Source organism: Rhynchophorus ferrugineus, unplaced genomic scaffold, assembly GCF_030347505.1.
Source record: "Rhynchophorus ferrugineus isolate W39M unplaced genomic scaffold, kcgeb_rfMv2 rfM3, whole genome shotgun sequence".
Lineage (NCBI taxonomy): Eukaryota > Metazoa > Arthropoda > Insecta > Coleoptera > Curculionidae > Rhynchophorus > Rhynchophorus ferrugineus.
The window spans coordinates 35191257-35211473 of NW_027472582.1; the positions used below are offsets into that span (position 1 = coordinate 35191257).

Sequence of the window (20217 nt, forward strand, 5' to 3'; positions counted from 1 at the left end):
GTTCATATAGCACGTGAAATATAATGTACTTTTAACTTATTCACCATCGTAAGCGTTGTCCTACAAAGAGAAACAATTTGTACTTTCCTCCTTGTCTTTGAAATCAGCATTTTTCTGTCAGTTTGCGAGACAGTAATTTTCCTTCCCAATGAACCAGTCAGTCCTACATCTCTTAAAACTGTACCTTTTACTTTCAGATTGAAAAATTAAATTCAGCGGCTAAACATATTCTTAAACAAGAAGAAGAAAAACGACTTGATGAAATGCTAAAAGGAAATAGGAGGCAAACTATTTATCAAAAAGATGCTAAAGTAATATCCCCAAGTGTTGGAAAAGCAATATTAGAGCAAAATATTGAGAAACAAGGTAAATTCTTTACTGTGATGATTACTGTGAACTCTTGTGTTGTCAGTCGAGCGAGCTGATAATTTCCCCAGATTATCTTTATCCATGTTTATCTCTCAGCTTAACGGTTAGCTCCAACTCAACGCCACTTAAATGTCATTACACTAAAATACGTGTTCCGCATCTTCATCTTCTGTATCTTCAAATTAAAGAATAATTTAATATAAATAAAGCATTTCGTAATATAACAGGTCAATTGAAAAGCCCCCTGACATATAGATGGCGCTACTAGAATTAAATCCATATGTTTTTTAGTTAGTCCCAACCATCAAAACATGCGTGTATAAATTCGACAGCTGTCGAATCATTGGTTTGTAAATTATAGTATTTTGAGTGAAGTAACTTTTGTTATTGTGTAAAAAATATTGCTTTTTTAAGGGAAAAATACAGTTGAAGTAAAAACTTGGTTTGATGCCGAATTTCTGGACACTACCCCAGGAAAATCAACCATCAAAGATTGGTATGCTAAATTTAAACGTGGTGAAATGAGCACCGAAGACGGTGAACGCAGTGGACGCCCAACCGACGAAAACATTAAAATAATCATATCATTCACGAATATTTGGGTATAAAAAAGCTATGTGCAAAGTGAATGCCCCGCGAGCTCACTTTTGACCAAAAACAACGATAAGTTGATGATTCGGAGCAGTGTTTGAAGATGATCAAGCGTAATAAACCCAAGTTTTTGCGTCGATATATGACAATGGATGAAATATGGCTCCATCATTTCACTCCGAAGTTCAATCGACAGTCATCCGAGTAGACTGCACACGATGAACCCGCTCCAAAGCGTGGGAAAACGCAACGATCATCTGGCAAGGTTATGGCGTCTGTGTTTTGGTATGCGCATGGAATAATTTTCATTGATTACCTTGAAAAAGAAAGGGCCATCAACAGCGACTATTACATAGCGTTATTGGACCGTTTAAAGGACGAAATCGCCGAAAATCGGCCGCACTTGAAAAAAAAAAGAAAGTGCTGCTTCACCAAGACAACGCACCGTGTCAAAAATCCATGAATTGAGCTTCTAATTGCTTCCTCATCCGCCGTATTCTCCAGATCCCACAGCGACTATTTCCTGTTCTCAGGAAAAATCATCTTAAAAGAATGCTCACTGGGAAGAAATTTTCATCGAATGAAGAGGCGATCGGCGAAACTAAGGCCTATTTTGAAGCAAAGGACAAATCGTACTACAAAAACGGTGTCAAAAAGTTGGAGGGTCGCTATAATCAGTGTATCACTCTTGAAGGGAATTACGTTGAATAAAAAAAAATTGCCAAAAAAATGTTTTACTCTGGTAGGCCGAGGACTTTTCAATTCAATTCATTAAAACAGTGAACCACGTCATCAAAATGTATGATGTCAAAACGTCGCATGTTGTCACATCAATTTTTACTTTATATTGTTATTGGCAATACAATTCTAATCTAAGTGAAATAATGAAACAAGAATAATATTATCAAATAAATCACTAAAACTCGCCACAGTTGGCGATCGACCGCATTCTGACCTATTACAATGTTAGTATTCTATTTTTCAGATAGTTTTTGATTATCTTGATCTATTTTTTTTTCGCTGTCTTCTACACAAAAGGTCAATTTTGCAATAGAGGCCTGTGAGTAGGAATTCGTTCACCTTTCAGTTGGCAGACATATCCAAGCCAATGTAATCTAGGTCTCTGAATTTGTTGTAATCAATGTCCATATCGTTCAATTTGGGTTAAAACAGATCGGTTATTATTGTTTTATAGTAACCAAATAGTAACTTTCAGTTTCCACTTGCGAATCAGGTGTCGGTTCGCCTAGTTCCGGATAAGACAGTTGTGCTTGTTAACATAACCATTCACATAAAACAACGCTTCGTTGTTAAAGGTTGTTATTCAACCAAAATTTGGTTTTTAATAAACATTCATTTTGATAATAAAATTTGCTATGAAGATTTGGCAGAAGAGGATGAATAATAAATAACAAATAAATCAAACAAACGATACAACACAGCCACCTCAAGCTGATTACATCGAACCGTTCTTAGTGAAAAACATTATTTACATTTATTTGGGTTATGAAATGTATGGAAATTAAAACAAAAGCTTTTATTTATATTGATAAATTTATATTTATATTTATATGATATTGCAACTCGTTGAATATACAGACAACACTTACAATCGATCCAATACTATTATAATATAAAAGAGATCGCATAGCCAGGCGTAAAAACTCTGTTTTTTTTCGAACAATTTATCTATCACCTATAGTCATTAGAAATCATCAGTTTTTTATCGTATCATTATTAATTTCCGTAGTTTCTCTGTACTTTATTTTTCTTTCAATTGTAATGTTATATTCCATTATCTTGCAGACATTATTTCTCAATTATATGTTAATGTCAATTATATACTTTATATTCACCGCGCCGCTACTTGAGTTTCTTCAGTTTTGATGTTACATTGAAAATAATCTAATTGCTTGCTTGCTTTTTTAAAATCATTTTTGATATCTAGTAGAGCAGAGCGGGGTAACTTGATCAGAATTATGGTGAATTGATCATATTTGATCGCATATTAGGATATAAAAACTTTGGCTAATCCGTTTTTTGCGATACTAAATTTACTCTAGGATGAAAAAAGACACATGGCGCATTAAACCAAATAGGCGGGGCCTATTGAAACACCCAAAGAGGTCACTTCAGCCAATAGACTATATAAACCTTTACACATTAAAACATTAAAAGTTGTGGAACTCATAGAAATAAAATCAAAACTTAAATAACTTAATCGAAAAAAATCAGTTGAGTTCATACAAACATCAACACTATTCATACCAGAAATGCATTTAATGCTGAAAAGTCTGAATAGAACCCAGCACACGCTAAAGAAAAATAATCATCGTCTTTATTGTCCGAAAGTCTCTTTACATTCTTCTTGTTGACTTTTTTACTAATTGTCTTAACGAAGTGATTCTCTTCATTAAACTTTGAGAAACTTTTAATTAGAAAAATTACTTTCTTCTCTGATTTTGTCTTGAACTTTTCTAACTTCCTACTAGTTTTAGATTTTTGTCCTAAAGTTCACGCATCTTTCTCAGGTGTTTATTGCTTTCTGGGCCCTGCTTAGTAGAAATATGTTAATGTAGAAATACATAATTATTCACACTTGGCGCCTGACTAAATAATTTAGTTCAGACTAAATGTTTTTCGTTAAAATCATATAATATAAACAGTGAAACTAAACATCATAATAAAAATTAGAGGTCGCTTGAACATTGCTCGAACATCTTCAGAATTACTTTTAATATGTTAAATAACTAAGTATCAATTTAAACTAGTTTATTCGTGAAGCCTAATCCATTAACAGTAATTTTCTTGAAATCATAATACACTTTATTGATGATCGTATGATGACATTCGTAATTTTTAAACCAAAATTGAAACAATTAAACAATGTTTTTTACTTTTGGCGCCAAATTTACAATATTACGCATTCATACCGAAAACAAATGTCGACCAGCGACTAAAGCAATGGCAGCTTGGCTTTCCCTCAGCACAAACCTTACCCGATTCATATAATGGCCCACGCTTACATGTATCACACAGCATATACATGATAATATTGGTAGCGCACTAGATCCCGCGGCTCAACAGACTCCGCTCTGCTTTACTTTTGTATTTTTATTGTTGACTATTAGAACATGTTGGCAACTTCTTTAAAGCTACATAGTTTGATTCACACCTAGAGGTGAAAACCAAACCTAAAAATGCAAATAACAAAGATCTCTAAATATTGCGTCTAATTATAATTAATTTTTAGAAAGTATAAATAAAGAAAGTTTAAAACAATATGACAAAGAACAACTTATGTCCAGAGCTGAATATTTGCAATGGCGAAAAACTCTAAAATCGAAAGATTTAAAATCTACATCTTACATTGAATCAAAAAACTCATGGGCAGTCTTGGACACTGGGAACAATTACCTGAATGCTAAAGAAACGGCCAGTTTAATAATTGAAAATATCAAGCATAAAAAAGGTAGTGAAGAAACGAAACAAAAAAATACGTCATTAATTAAAAAATATGTACCGGAAGAGAAAACATTAATCCTAAATAATTATGAGGTTATAAACAAAAACATTAAAAGGGAGAAACTGGAAACTAAACCTAAATATAACTCCGATTTAAATCGTCAAAAAAATAAGGACCAACAGAACTCAATGAAGAATTTATCAGAACATGATGTTAATGAGAAAATTAAAAACGTTACAATAAAAGATCAGCAGATTCCAAATGTAAGGGACGCGCCCCAGCCCGAAGTTAAATATAGCATCGATTTAAAATGTCCTAAAAGAAAAAGCTATAATTTGGTAAGCATTAATTCAAATGTATCAATACAAATTTCTACAGTTCAACAGAAAAATGAAATGCTTAAGTCTAAAATAGAAAATATGATTAAAGAGAAGAATAAGAATAAAATTTTAAGAAGACTAGAGCAAAAATAACCTATTAGCAATAAACGAGCTATAAAAACCAACTATTAGTGTTATTAGCTATTTCATGTAATAAAGCGAGTTCAATTTTCAATTCCATTTTCCATCAAAAAATGTCCGTAACAATAAGTTCATTTTGTATTTATAATGAAATAAACAATTTGTATTGATTGCTTAATTTCACTTTTTTCTACGATCTTCTATTAGATGTTTGTATCATGATCATTCCTTCACATTAAAAAGGCATTTGTTTAGAAAAATGGATTCCATCTTTCTGGCAATATGGCCATACTGTGCCGAATGAACGATGTTGGTTTGGCAGCGATCAATTCTTTGTCTACTTCAGCATTTTGAAACCATACTGCTTCGATTTTCTGATAAATATGCTGAGTGAGGAAAGACTTCCCATGCGGCCGCCAACATTATGTTCTCTAACTCCTTTGTCATGCAGGATAATAACTTTGCGTCTGTTACTCGCTATTGCTGATCTTTTTGCAACAATACATCGTTCAATTTTTTCAACAACTGCTATAATAGCTACATTCGATTTTAGTAGCTCATAATACACTACACCTTTTTGCACTGGGGGTCGTCTTAGTAGATCTACTTCTCATCACCAGTTATAATACGCCATAGAATTTTTTTTTTTGCTTGGGAATGAATCGAAATGGCTCGAAATGGCCTTTCGATAGTATTTCGTATGGTAGTCGTTTTTCCTCCTTTCGGATCTTTCCCATTGCGTGTAAACGTGTAAACGTCTGGAAAAAGTTGATTAAATTTTCAACTGCTAAGTTGGCTGAAAGGTCTTTTTGAGAGTTCAAGTTAGATCTCGCTCCAATAAGTCTTGCAAATTAATTGTTTTTAGACTTTTTTCGTCCGTCAAGTCGTTCTTTGTTATTGACATCAAATCTTTAACTAGTTGAAACTAAAAACGACAGTTGGGCAACACTTTTCTGTTGTTTACCTTGATACTTTGCATTCGCTGATGAAAATATAAGCAAGCGCCTAATATTATATTTTATTTTATTTTAATTTGGAGTGATTAATTTATGTTGTAAGGTTACATTATATTCATGTCATACATTTCACCTTCACCTATATTGATCTAGATAGTTTTTATGTATGTTATTTATAACTTAGTTCAAAATGTCTTATTTTCTTTATTATATTGTCTTTCCGGTGGAGTTTTGCACCAAAATTAGTTCAAAGATATTTAACGTTGTTACTGTACTGAAGGAACGTGCCAACTGTCAATCCCACTTTTTACATTAGGAAACGAAAATTACCAAGGCATAACACTTTCTAAAACAAGACACTAATAACTTCTTTGTTATTGTTTCCTATATCAAGTATCACAGTCTTTTCAAGTATAGCCATAGTAATATTTTCCGTTTTTAGTACATCACATGTATAGAGTACGTAAATAATTGTTCCTAATAAATTTACTTAGAATAAATGTCTTAGTCTTAGCCGGATAGGCTGGAGTAATCCTAATCATATGGATGTGGAGTTTAGCTGACTATGTCTTAGTATCAATAGCACACCGAACACCGAATATCCATAATACTAAACTTAATTTCTGGAATCAGCTAGGCGCAGTTTACTATGAGCTACCCAAAACGCAAAAGCAATTACGGTATCGACTACAATTAATGTATTTAAAGTTGACACACAAAAACAAAATCCATTGAATTTATTTAAAAATCTCAAAAATTAAATGACGCGTCTAATATATACAGAATTACATTTCTTTATTATAATAATTTCTATTAATCAATTATTTACTAACTATAGCAATACTAGTTAACTCTTGAATCAGTTAATGAAAATATTATTTATTTAAAAGACGGAAAATGACCAATCAGAAAAACAAAGATCCACTCATTTCACAAAAACCAAAGAAGTTCTGCATAAGACTTCTTTTTCCAAATTGATCCTGCCATTGAAAAAATTATCTGACGAAATGAAAAAAGATTCTGATATAAATGATTGTGGAAATATGTTAGAAAAATCTGTAAGTAATGAAATCAAAGCAGTCTCTAAAGCAAATAGATGGTCTAAACGAAAACGTAGTAGAAATCCGTTAACTAAGTATGCACATTTGAGAATAAGCTATATAACTATGAAGCGACCGAGGAATAACTCAGATAATTTTTTACCAACAACCAAAAAGAAACAAACTGAAACTAGAGAAATTAGCGAAGAAAGGAAAAAAGAAATAGTTAAAATGAGGTATGTGAATCGCTAATTTTCCTGAATTGTTTTTAATTCCATCAATATACAACAATATAGTTTTGTTTACCAAAATATATTTAGTTTATCAGTAAAAAATAAATTCTCACTATATTTGATATCGTATTTTTAAACGATATATAATTTCCAAGATACTCTCAAATACAAACTTAAAAAATTCAAAAAAAAGTAAATTTTAATGATAAATAATAGTTTTATATCTATATTTATATCGAATATGTTTTTAATTTAGATATGAAATACTAAGACGACTTAACGAAAAGTTTGAAAAAGAAAATTCTAATGTAAATCAAATTAACAAAAATATATTAACACCTGAAGTCGTTCCGTATAAATTTGATAATGACGATGTCAAATTTAACAAGTCGTCAAATATTGAATATAGAACTAAACCGGGAAGAATTAGAAAAATAGCAATGAAGCCTAGAATTAAGATTGGCTTCCAGTATAGCGTTTATAGCAGAAATAAAGAAGTAAAATCGACCAAAGATAAAGGGCCTTCAGGTACGAGTACAGTTCGACCGAAAAATAATAAAGGAGGCAGTAACGATATTGGAAATAGAAGAAAATATTCCACTATGGTAGATACGGATAATAAAGAATGCGAAGATGTCTGTAAAGTAGCAGGTATTTTCACTATTAATATATCTATATTTGTATTAATTTTTTACATATGTCTCTTCTTTACTCAACTACTTTACCTCTTTTATTTTTTTATTTTCAGAACGGTAGGTTTTTAATTTAGCTTAACGAATATAAAAAAAACTTAAAATTATTGTTCAAATATTATAATTAATAAATATGTTATAGATGATTGTACAGATTCAAATAATCGCGACCAAACTGATGCAAATCAAGATACAAATGGATATAATGATAAATCCCAGGGAGATGATATAGAGTGTATAGCCATAGAAAAGGATTTTGACATAACTGAAGTGGTACCACAAGCTTTTGAATGTGCAAGTGAAGAACTTGAAGAAAATAGACAAAATGATTTATATTACAGGTTGTTATAAGAAAATGTTACCTTCAATTTCATTAAAGTGGTTTATTTTTTAGATATCATCAGTTATCATTTTATGATCTACATACTTACTTGAGAAATTGGAGAACCTCAGTCGCAGATATTAAAGAAGAAAACCAAAGTACAAAAAATGATTGCAATTTTGATGAAGTTGATTAAACATAATACCATAGATATTTTATACCTATATCAAGATGAAAATAAATCACATCTCTTTTTTTAAATTTTTTAATGAGATAATAATTTAATAATACAATAATTAAATAAAATCATCAAATATGACAACAAGGAAAATTATTTTTTAAGTATAATAGTTTACCATATCTTGCCACCATTCCTTGTTGAACAGCATTAACTAGAGAAAAATATGCTCTATGCCAAGAACAATTCAATGTAGAAAATACTCTGGAATATAAATTTCAAGATATAAAATATATGCAATAGCAGTATTTATTAATTTATTTCTTAATAAATGTTACACACCTGTATAGAAATTTAAAACAGGTATGCACAATTTCAATGTTGCGATCTAGGGCTAATTGCCTTAAATGACTACCTAGCATATCCACATCAACTGTCGATGGTTCACGCTCCGTTTTGATCCACGCTTTTATACCAGGCTTAATTTGTTCCCATGTTAAATTAGCAAAAGGTGATAAAAGTGTATTTTTCATATTCCCGTCTAAAAAATATTTGTAAATACACATACTTATCGCAAAAAAACCAAGAAGTCTAAAACACTTCATCAACGTAACCTATAATTTTAAAATTTTAACGACTCTTAGATGCTGTCTAAAAAGTATTTAATTTTAAACTAAAAACAAAATGGGCAGAACAATTGCTTCAGGCATTAGAGGTACACTAATTATTGCTAATTTTATAACATATATAAGTAATTACATTATATTATTTTAGTAAGTGCTGGTAAATCATCAAAAAAGATGGGAGGAGGAATTACTTCTAATAGCTCTGGATCAGGTTCTAAATCCAAAGGAGGTTAGTTTACATTAATATAAATTATATGTACATTATTTGTAATGACAATTTAAGTATTATTAAATTTGTATTTGTGTTAGGTGGATCAAAACTACCTCCAATACCATTTCAGGAGACCCCGTCATGGCAGAAACCAATAACAAACTTTTTTAAAACTGAAATATCACCAGAGAAGGAAAATGTCATTAATGATAAAGCAAATGGTATTAATGATGCAGGACCAAGTAAGAAACCAGAGGATAATTATATTATTGAAGAAGAATGTATAGAGAGCAAAGATAATATAAAAAGTAATAACTAATAGATTTTAATGTTATTTTTAGGTATTACTGTAAGTATTAATAAACAAGCTTTAATATAATGATATTGCATTTATATATTACCTTCTTGTTCTTCTACTTTGTTTGGTATATCTTGAAAGTTATTTGGTGATGTTTGCTTCACACTAATCCCATATTCCTCCAGGATTTCTTTCTGAATTTCTTCAGGTAATTCGTTTAACACACTATAATCAATTTGTTTGTTGATTTTTATCTAAAAATATGTAATTAAAATCAAATTAATTGATTCATTATCAAATAAAATCTTACCATTTTTTTACTACAACTTTGGTTCTTACTAGTTTCCAAACTAAAGCTTTTTTTACTCTTTTTAAGAAAATTTGTCATCGTACTATTTGTTGATAATGTAGTACCATTTCTAGATCCTATATTAAAATATGTTCATATTAAGTTATGATTAGATATATTCAAGTACCTCTGCCTCTAGATCTTCCTCGTCCTCTTGTTTTAACAGGCATTTGAATTACAGAGATTTTTTCATGTTCAGCGTGTTTAACATTATAATCTCCATTAGACATATAATTACTTGGTCCAAATACATCAGATAACTGTCTTTTTTCGTTACTATTCTTAGAAGTTGATGTAACAGTTGCAGCTTCATTATCTGTATTTGTTATATTAGTATTTTTACTTTCTATATTTACTATTTTAGCATATGATTTATCTATTACTGCTGCTATATTATTACCTATTTCATTCTGTTTTATTGATCCTTTATTTAAGAAATTAGCTAGGCCCTACAAATGAACATTAGTTTTATTTACAACAATGTTTATGAGTAATTATACTTTATCGATAGAGGCTGGCTTTTCTAATTTTGTCAGTTGTATGCCCACACCTCTCAATTCTGCAAAGGATACATTTAATTTTTCATATATGGATTTTGCTTCTTTATATATTATTTCATCTGTAGTATACAAGATATTTGATGTGCTACTTTTGCTAACAGCATCACATACACCATGGCCAAGAAATTTGGCAGTTTCCTAAAATTAATTACATAATGTATTCTAATTAAAATAAAAATATAATCTAATCACACCACAGGAGCTCCTTCTGCTCTTGTTAGTAGTTTTAATGTTAGTCCTCTTGCACGCATTTTTATTTCGCTTAATCTACTGAAAACCTCTTTTGATAAGCTTTGTAAAAAATTATAACACTCTTCTTTAGTTTTAAATCTAATTCCTGAAATATTAACAATGAATCTGAGCATTAAAAATAAATAGTGAGAATTACCATAATTAATTTCAGCTGAAACCGATTTTCTTTCGTGGTTAAAATCCAGAGACTTATTGTCTTTCCCGAACGCTTGATTATATATTTTTTCGCCCAATTTAACCCCCACTTCTGCTTGCAAATTTTTAAGCGACACCATCTGAAATTATAGTGATAATGAATATCAGAAGTTAAACATGAAGAAGTTTATAACTGTATTTAAAATGAAAGTTCTTCAAAGAAACTTGTTATATTTAACATACTTTTACGCAATCATGTTGAACTATTTAACTTTAATACAAAGGGCCTCAAATAAAATTTTATATCCAGTAAATGAATTAAAAACAATAAATAATTTATCGAAAATATGAAAAAAGTACATAATTTAGAAATTTATTCCTTAAGAATGATATCGTCCCAATACAAATCCTCGTTTTCGCGGCACTCCTGTAATTGAACAGGCACATGAATCATTTACCAGCAAATCAATCTAGCATTTACAATCACTTTCTACTACTTGCATTTCACATTTCATGTAGTGTAGCGAATTCACTAAGATAAAAATCCTCCGAAAACAAAATAATAACATTGAAGATTTCTCTTTTGCGTAGTTTTCAAATTCGTGTACCAAAAATGTGAATTTTGTAGGGTAGAACTTTAGGTATTTAGATAAAATACAGTTTAAGGATAAATATGTACTTGCAGACTTCCGAATTGTTTTATTTGAATTTAATTGATTTTGTTTTATTTAGTGTCATATCGACCACTTTTCCAAAGGGAAGAATCCTTGACGTGTCATTTAAACTAAGGATAATATAAAATATTTTATGCTCTACAGTTACCAAATCACAGTTTGCATAATTCGCATATACAATATATAATCCGTTCCCGAGAAACACTCCATAGTAACTGAGCAAGAGCAAGACTCGGCTCCCTCACCCCTCGTGTTTGTTTTATTGCCTCAGTACACTAAATAAATATTAACTTTCTTTTAAATTTTGAATAAACCTACTAATATTTTTTAACCTAATTACATGTAGCAATAGAAATTAAAAATTGTTTTACCTGTAAATCTCCACAAGTAGCGATTCCTAAATTTTTTATTTTAGCTAAAGTAGCCCTTCCCACACCCGGCAGGTCAGCCACTGGAATGTCAGACATATACACTTCAACATCATTTGGTCGAAGATAATATTGCCCTGAAGGTTTTGCTTTTTTGGTAGCTAATCTGGCTTGTAATTTATTTGCACCAAAACCTAAAAATTTTATATAAAATAATATTGAATTTTTAATATATATATTTTTGATCGACCTGTAGAACAAGGGCAATTAGTTACTGTCATTATTTCATTCCTTATATGTGTAGCCCACTCATCAACAGTTATATTCGCATCTATTAAAATCTGTCTCACGTCCACATACATTTCATCACAACTAACAGCTTCAATATCTAGTGTATATGATGCAACTGTATTATACAATATGCTGGAAACTTCTTTATAACCCTATAAATACAACATATTACAAATTCCATAAATTCAAATAGTACATATTACCAACCTCAAAATCATATGGCAACAGTTTTAATTCAGGACATAATTTTACTGCTTGACCCAAAAACATACCATTTTTGATACCATGTTTTCGTGCTTCGTAACTACAGCTAGCTATTTCAGACATTGATGCTAAACCATCGATTTGATCAGTCAGATCTACTACTCTAGAAGGTATACCTAAAATATGCATCTATATTGTCTATTTGCTTTGCATTTATTTATACTACATTCATATTTTAAGATAATCCATATATCCAAAATTATATGTATATGCGCAGTTTTCACTGATTTTTTTATTGTTTCTATTTCATTTTCCCTTTAAATGTTGGTACCTTTTTTAGCATTTATTAAAATTTCTAGCTATATTTCCATATATTCAAATATGTACTTACCTTCTGGCAACCTTTCTTGATACAGCTCAAATTCTTTTTCTCTGCTTGCTTGTCTTGCTGGATCAACATTATTAATAAAACCACTTCTGGCATGGGTTATTGCTACGGGTTTTCCTTTTAGTTCAGGATGATTTCTTAACCCAACAGACACGAAGAAGCAATCCATATCAATATGCATTATTACTGAGTCTGGTATACGAACATACTTTTCATCGCTTTCTGTCAAAAAAAGTTTTTTTTATAATTAAAATAACCTCATATTTTATAAAGTACAACTGTAACACCAGTCTTATAGAATTTGTCAAAAATTTAAATGTCTTTTATATGCCCAATCTCAGATTTTACTACTGTGACTTCTTTATTTGCGGATATTAGCTCTGCTACTCCTTCTAAAAAATACCTTTTGGAGAAAGAATTCGAAGAGGATGACTGTCCCGAAAAAATAAATCTATGTAATATATAAAATAATTATGGCTTTAGTAATTTAACGTGAATATAATATTTAGTTACAACGGCTTATAAAGATGATGATATGTCTTGTGTATTTCCTGTCGTTCGGACCGCGGAAAAAGCATTAGCATACGACAGATCACTACCCAAAAATGCTTTAAATCCATTGGGTTATGAAATATTTGATCAAGCTTCAGTCAAACTCATTCTAGGTAAGATATACATTTTTGGCATTCACATTTCAATATAAATATTGTGTTATTATTATTACGATTATGTTAAGACACACAAACATTATAAATATTCAGGCTCTACTAATGCAGCTAGAATAGAAAACCGTACAATCGGTATCCAAACATTATCTTTAACTGGATCTTTACGAATTGGTGGCGAATTTCTTACAAGGATTCTTGGAAAAAAAACTTATTATACTTCTCAACAATCGCCAACAAGTTTTAATGCTATATTTGAACAAGCTGGTATGTATTTCTTTATAATGCATACTGTATATTTTTATTTATTATATATTTCTCTTTCTATAGGATTTAAATATGAAAAATATTACAGATATGTAGATTCTACTAATTTGACATTAGATGTGGATGGATTTTTGCATGATCTTGGCGCAGCGCATGAAGGATCCGTCGTTATTTTACAACCAAGTGCTCACCATCCTACTGGTTTTGATTTATCGAACTGTCACTGGCAATCGGTGGCTGATATAATTATAAAAAGAAAACTATTTCCATTTTTCTTCTGCTGTTTTCAAGGTAATAACAAGGTGCCTGAAAAGGAAGTCTATATTTAGTGGTTTTATTAATTATTAGTACAATGCAGGATTTGATAATTTATTTCTTAAGTATATTATCGTCCAAAAGTAAAACGTTGCACTAGCCATGCTCATTTAATCTAAGGGGCGTAATTTCTCAAGTAGGTTCACATTAAGTCCTTCATTTGCCAGCAGTGCTTCATTTCGAATTCATTGCGATTCAGTAAACAAGCGTAACTGTAACCTCTTGTTTAGGTGTTCGTCAAGATGAAAATGATTTTCATCTGAAAATAAGCTATGTTGAAAAGCACTCTGTGGCATTTTGTTCAACCGTTACACTAATTAAAATTCAAGCACTTCTGAAATGTAATATTCGGATTGTCACAAACAGGCTGATTAGCTCAACTCACATTACACATTTCTACCGCTCGTGATAATCTTGGTCCCCGGATTTAGGATTTTCCGGTGTGGTGCCGATATTTTCAAACCTTTGTGAAAATCTTAGTTCATTTTAAGAATCTTCTAAATCGTGCACGCACAACACGCAACTGTCTGGTAAGCTAAATAAATATTAACTTTCTTTTGAGACACCTTATATAATAAATTTGTTATGCACGTTATGTTTAGACATAACTTTTTACAGAGATTCAGTTCAGCTCAGCTTATATAACGAGAATTAGAAGACAACTGACTCATAATGCCCTACTTACATTGAATATTTTGAGTTTTTAGGATTTGCAAGTGGTGATTTAGAGGAAGATGTATGGCCATTACATTATTTCACTGAAAGAAATATAGAATTCTTTTGCGCTCAATCTCTCTCTAAAACATTTAATCTACCTAATGAACGAGTAGGGTGTTTAGTAGTAGTATTAAATTGTACAAAGAAAATAAACATTATTAAAATGCATTTCATTAACATCATTGAGAATATGTACGATACTCCTCCTAACCATGGAGCTAGGTAAAACATTAATAAAAATGAAAAAAAATCACAATATATATAAAAATTAATTTTTAAGGGTTGTTACATTTATATTAGGAAATCAATCTTTATTTGAAGAATTTAAGCAAAACATTCAAGAAGAAGTTGAACGACTGAGAACATTAAGGGCTTATTTGCGAGAAGAACTAGAAAGAAGAGGTGCTCCCGGCACTTGGAACCATATTACTAATCAAAACGGGATTTTTTGCTATACTGGACTAAATGATGTAGTGAAAACTTAAAATAATATTGATAGTTCATAATATATTTTCTGTTCTTATAGGTACATGTGGAATATATAAAAAATCACTATCATGTTTACCTTGGTCCATATGGTGTTATAAATGTTAGTTGTCTAACTCTTGATAATATAATGTATATAGCAGCTGCAATGTATGTTACATTACAAAATATACCAAGATACCAATAATAAAATATTTATTCTAATTACTTACTTTTTGATAGAATTAATTTTTCTTTTCCTGGAAATTTTCCATTAGATTTTTCTCTTAAACTCCCTACAAGCAGTTTAAATTCAGCCCCTAAAGTCGCTATTAAATGAAGTCTAGAATTATTATAAAATTCTTCTATAAATTTAGGATCTGAGGCAGTCTTTGTAATTTTTCCTACACCAGCGGCATTTTCACTTTGAATGCTTGAACCGTTACCATTTTCTTTAGTTTTATTTGTATCAGTTTCTCTAGCGTATAAATTATTACTTCTACAACAATTATTTTAGAAAATAAGACACCCTTAGAAGAAATATTCAATATTCTCATACATTGTTTTACATTTGTCATTATTTTCTTCTATAACATTATTGACTTTGTCTTCATGTAGATCTTGTTTTATAGCAGGAAAATTTAATGCTGGCTGTGTTTTACTTTGGTTTGTATATAGTAAATACCTTTTATAATCTAGCAGCTTATTTAGAGCTATACTTTCAGTAATCCAGGCCGGTTTAACAATTGGAATAGCTCCAAGGTGTTTAATCTAAATATCTCAATATTAAATTAATAATTGTAGATTATATTTTTATCAATACCTTTATATTAGGTAAATTTGATGCAATTATATGAGTTGTAGATGGGGACTGATATATATGATATTGTCCACCGTGGGCTGCCATTATACATTTAATTTCAGATGCTGGTGGGTTTGTTAAACCATTGACGATTACATTAACCCCAGCAAATATATTTGACAATGTTTCTTTTTTCTCACTATGGAACTGTTCGGTTAATTTGGCCTTTTTGGCGGCCATATAACCACCCTTGAAATTGGTGAAATTTAAACATTTAAATATTCATTTTAAAGCATACATAAATACCCATTGCTCAAATCCATCATCAGAATTCCCTCTATTTCGATTTTTAGATTTACCCCGACCACGCATTTTTTATAAATTAATTTATTTTTTTAGATAAACATAGCGGAAGTGTCAAAAGCGTAAATAATTTTAACCTCAAAATATAACTTTGAAATTTTTATAATATATTTGGTTACAAAGTTTATCTCTGTTTTGATTACGTTAGTTGGATATAGTAAATTGGCTATCAGCCAAAATTTACTCAGGAATACTATCCAAAAATTCGATACAAGAACATATCAAACTTCACAAAGTTCGATCGAATGAAACCATTAGTGATGGGAGTAATCGAATTAAAATAATTAATACAGAAAATTGTAGAATATTGGAATCATTCCATAGTTAAAAAGTTATAAAGTTATCTAATAAAAATTAGAATCCCCTATTCCTTATTTATAATTCCAAAATAACACTAGTATATAAAAGTAATTTTACCTCAGCATTTGCAATTTATATATAATTTAAAATACTGGTACATTCTCTACCACATGCATTCCAATGAAATAATAATTACCAATATTTTCATAGTTCTTCATTTTATGTTAAACTATGTTTTTGATGATCGAACCGTTTTGCGATTATCACGTATATTAAATCTAGAAAATAATATATAGTTAGTGATTTTATTGGGAGTATCGATTGTGTTGACTACTTCCATTTGACAGTTATTATAATTTTTAATACATTTACTCAGAAAATTTTTAATTAAGATTAATTTTTTAATAAATTGCATTTCGTCGAATATACTTTTCTATATAACAGGAACACGCGGCAGATGCTAGATGTGTGGATATCTAGTTGCTATACTACGACGCCTAGATTTAATAATTATCAAGAAATATCAACAAGACAGTAAAAGTTGAATAATCGATGATTAGCTCCCGGATAAAAGTGTTTCCGAGTGCCTGGCGAATGGCGTTTCTGAAGAGTTTCCCTTTTAAAGGTGTGATGAATTTGAATAAGACGTTACACCACGGATCGAATTCACAATTTGTATAATTAGTACTTGTTTGAGCTAGATAGCCTTCTACCCCACTACCTTTTTGAATGATGAGTTCGGTTTGTTCTGAGCTTTCGATTGAAAAGTAGAGATAGCCGACTACGACTATGAATCCAGAAACTCGCGAGTGAAATGTAGCTTATAAAATAATTTTTTAAAATTTGATTTGATGATAATTTACAAATCAATTTATCACTTTTGTTTTGTTGTATTTGCATTAATACATAAGCAAGACACGTACGGGATAAATACATCAATTTTTATTTTCTAAATTAACTTTGTTTATGTTATTTTGTGTTAACGAACTTTATTTTGATATGGATTACTAGTCGGTTTGATATACATCAACTTGAACCCCATAAATCCAAATAGACTTTATAACTCACCCATGAACCAATCTCTTTAGTCTTAGGCCAAGTCAGGAGTATATTTCGACTAACCTATACAGCTGCTTCATTTTGCGTCTGATCTGCTCTGCTTTTTATTTAACGTGATCTTTCCAATTTAACCTACCATGTAGGTACATGCTGAGGTATTTCGCTTAATCTGCTTGATAAATTAGCCATCCCTCAAATTATATAATCTGGTTTTGTTATTTCGTCGTAATTCAAAATTGACATAGACACGTTTTTAACTATTTCTTAATATTGTATCTTCAAAAAATCTAAATTATGATGTTAGCACGTCGCGATGTTGTCGCATTAACTTTATCTTATGGTTTACATCTTTTGCTGGCTTATGACCTCTAATTATTATCACTAATATTTTTAAAAAATTTGAAAATAAAAAAAAACAATTTTAAATTTTTTCAAAGACATTTGACAACAGGGTCGACCAGCAGCAACACATTTCGAATTTTATAAACACATTAGGTTACATGTTCCGACGCATCAGACATGATTTTGTCTCTTTTTAACTAGAATGCTTTAACTAGTAAAATGAGAAGGAAAAATCCTCTTTGAGTTTAAAACACATTTTTACATTTTTGTAAACTCCCTTTGGTAGTATATTCGACGTCATCTAGGATGTGCTTTGGTTGTTTTGTTGGACTATGAATGTATTTTGCCATAATAATTGTGTCATAAAATAGATTATTTTAATGCACCTTGAAATTATCTCCTGCATAATTAGGAAATTTATCTCCACAATATGAACAACCCAAGAGTTATATATCTTTTTTTGGTCAGGCCTAAAACCAGGCGGTGGAATGCATGACGCATATTTGGTCGCGGAGACTTGCCCTGAAGTAATAAGTTCGACCAGGTTATGTGGGACTGCCTCTGGGCTTATCGATACACTAAACCGAAGCCGCCCCATAGTTGACCCCTGTGGATCGCTAATGCTACTACATTAATTTTGGGGATATGGCATCCGCTGATCGGGCAGCCGTTATTGGGCACAAGGACCCGGCGATTGATTGATATTGATTCGTGAACTTGAGTTAACACACGACTGGATACTGTTGTATGGGGGCAAAAGTTATGACTGCAGCAGCGGATGAGGTTGTTTCAGCCGACCGATGTCGACCAGCTTGGAAACAAGCGCGTTTTAAGAAAAACTTGAGCTGAGTTGTTGTTTGTGGAATTATTGAGATATGAAGTGCTTGATTTCTGGAGTGCCAGTTTCCCTATGAATTTGATTATTTCTGACAAACCATGGAGCGTTTAAGATTCTCCTGAAGAGCTTATTTAGGAAAACTTGAAGCCGTTTCACCTGGTTGGGTGTGATAAACTAGAAGTAGACATTAGATCCGGCCGTGAAGAAAGCAGTGTCGTCAGCGACAACAATGTGCTCTTTTCTCGGCAGATCTGAAATAAAGAGGTTAAATAAGGCTGGGGCCAGCGGGGAACCTTGAGGTACGCCAGCATCGATATGTTTTCGACAGGAAAGTGTTTTCCTGATATTCACCTAGAAAGATCTGTCCGATAGGTAGGACTTGATGAGAGCGGTTAGGTCTTCTGGGAGTCCCGATCTTCATGCAGAACCAGATGTCGTGCCAGACCTTGTCGAAGGCTTTGGTTAGCTTCAGAGGGACTGCTCCAACTTTTTACGTTGGTCAAGAGCGTGATGGATATGTGTGATATGTGACACTGGCTGGCTGTTTTCCTTCTGGATCTCGACCCTCACTGTTATGACGCCGAGTTTGGTCATATAGATGATCTGTCGCTGTTCGCGAGGGACAGACAATGGAGGACCTGAACAATTGGTAGTACTATCCCGGATTTTAATTTCCATATATAATAATCTTTACACCAATTTGGGATGCAAGCCTTGATCGAAGAGAAGTTCACGTATCTCGTCAATGGAGAGTGATTCTGAGATGTTTCTTATGATTATGTGGAATGCTTTGGCTGTCTCCTTTGGATGACAGTATCGGTAGGCGCCGCTTGTGGCGACGAATAAGAGATTGCCCTCCTTTTTGTTTTGGGTGATAATGTCAATTGATTGTGCCTTGGAGATTCTAATAAGCTCCATGAATCTCTTCTTGTCATGAAGCACTGTAGGTGGTATTTATTCTTTTGAGGGAGATTGAGATAGTCGCCGAGGTGATTGGCACTGTTTTTGCTGTGGATGTTAAGGTTTGCTTAGTGGCCTGGCTACTTACCTGCGCATAGGTGATTTGCTTCGGTGGTGACTGTGGGGCCGTTCTGGTGATCGGCTTGGTTTGCACTGGTCTGGTGGCGACTTTAGTTATCGAAGGCTGTACGCTAGCCTTGGCTTTTGATCGGGTTGATTGAATGGCTGGCTTGGGTTCTGGCAGTTGGCTTTACTGAGGTGGAGTGATAGGCCCTGTCTTCCTTTTCCCCACCAAGGTAAAACCATCATCTGGGTCTTCGCTTTCGTCGGGCTGTTGTGCGAGTTTGGCTGGTGTCTGAGTCATATATTTTGGCTACTATATTCGACTTAATTGGAATTACTTTAAATTAGAGAATGGTTAAAATATTTGGCGGTTATTGAATATTTCGATAACTGTTTT

The 20217-nt window shown here is 31.7% G+C and overlaps 4 protein-coding genes across 6 annotated transcripts in view; 3 read left to right on the plus strand and 1 right to left on the minus strand.

Annotated features, from left to right (window-relative positions):
• The window catches only part of LOC143193873 (uncharacterized), a 50013-nt gene extending 41622 nt beyond the window's left edge, over positions 1–8391 (plus strand). Inside the window, exons 34-39 of one of the 2 annotated variants that reach the window (XM_076400302.1) lie at positions 198–366; positions 4214–4764; positions 6734–7119; positions 7373–7767; positions 7951–8149; positions 8203–8391. In XM_076400302.1, coding sequence (XP_076256417.1) covers positions 198–366; positions 4214–4764; positions 6734–7119; positions 7373–7767; positions 7951–8149; positions 8203–8326 — 1824 coding nt within the window. In that variant the 3' untranslated portion in view covers positions 8327–8391. Of the gene's footprint in view, positions 1–197; positions 367–4213; positions 4765–6681; positions 7120–7372; positions 7768–7950; positions 8150–8202 lie in introns of those variants that run through there. The other variant, XM_076400303.1, reaches the window with a different exon arrangement.
• On the minus strand, positions 8382–16500 carry Rev1 (Rev1 DNA directed polymerase). Of its 2 annotated transcripts, XM_076400305.1 has the most exons (17): positions 16202–16500; positions 15917–16144; positions 15653–15864; positions 15327–15592; positions 12668–12886; positions 12280–12452; positions 12032–12224; positions 11785–11975; positions 10741–10879; positions 10547–10689; positions 10293–10490; positions 10193–10241; positions 9920–10108; positions 9754–9869; positions 9547–9697; positions 8651–8849; positions 8382–8572 (listed from the first exon to the last, which is right to left on the minus strand). In XM_076400305.1, exons 1-17 carry the CDS (start codon positions 16265–16267, stop codon positions 8440–8442), a joined length of 2865 nt encoding a protein of 954 aa, XP_076256420.1. In that variant the 5' UTR covers positions 16268–16500; the 3' UTR covers positions 8382–8439. The 2 variants fall into 2 exon arrangements, with proteins under 2 accessions (XP_076256420.1, XP_076256419.1); XM_076400304.1 differs by having other exon boundaries at positions 9920–10241.
• On the plus strand, positions 8877–9524 carry LOC143193876 (uncharacterized). The gene is made up of 3 exons (XM_076400307.1): positions 8877–9023; positions 9083–9163; positions 9244–9524. The coding sequence occupies exons 1-3, from the start codon at positions 8993–8995 to the stop codon at positions 9462–9464; spliced, it is 333 nt and encodes a 110-aa protein (XP_076256422.1). The 5' UTR covers positions 8877–8992; the 3' UTR covers positions 9465–9524.
• Positions 12882–15318, plus strand: LOC143193875 (aspartate aminotransferase, cytoplasmic). The gene is made up of 7 exons (XM_076400306.1): positions 12882–13119; positions 13174–13329; positions 13426–13596; positions 13660–13887; positions 14619–14850; positions 14909–15098; positions 15155–15318. The coding sequence occupies exons 1-7, from the start codon at positions 12981–12983 to the stop codon at positions 15299–15301; spliced, it is 1263 nt and encodes a 420-aa protein (XP_076256421.1). The 5' UTR covers positions 12882–12980; the 3' UTR covers positions 15302–15318.
• Positions 16501–20217: the final 3717 nt, after the last annotated feature.

Coding starts and splice junctions, on each gene's coding strand:
- LOC143193876 (XM_076400307.1), top strand. CDS start 8,993: ATGGGCAGAACAATTGCTTCAGGCATTAGAG. Junction 9,024..9,082: donor AATTGCTTCAGGCATTAGAG/GTACACTAATTA, acceptor ATATTATTTTAG/TAAGTGCTGGTAAATCATCA. Junction 9,164..9,243: donor AGGTTCTAAATCCAAAGGAG/GTTAGTTTACAT, acceptor TATTTGTGTTAG/GTGGATCAAAACTACCTCCA.
- LOC143193875 (XM_076400306.1), top strand. CDS start 12,981: ATGTCTTTTATATGCCCAATCTCAGATTTTACTACTGTGACTTCTTTA. Junction 13,597..13,659: donor TGCTATATTTGAACAAGCTG/GTATGTATTTCT, acceptor CTCTTTCTATAG/GATTTAAATATGAAAAATAT. Junction 14,851..14,908: donor CCTCCTAACCATGGAGCTAG/GTAAAACATTAA, acceptor TTAATTTTTAAG/GGTTGTTACATTTATATTAG.
- Rev1 (XM_076400304.1), bottom strand. CDS start 16,267: ATGCGTGGTCGGGGTAAATCTAAAAATCGAAATAGAGGGAATTCTGAT. Junction 15,865..15,916: donor CAAATTTACCTAATATAAAG/GTATTGATAAAA, acceptor TGAGATATTTAG/ATTAAACACCTTGGAGCTAT. Junction 10,880..11,784: donor CTACTTGTGGAGATTTACAG/GTAAAACAATTT, acceptor CTATAATTTCAG/ATGGTGTCGCTTAAAAATTT.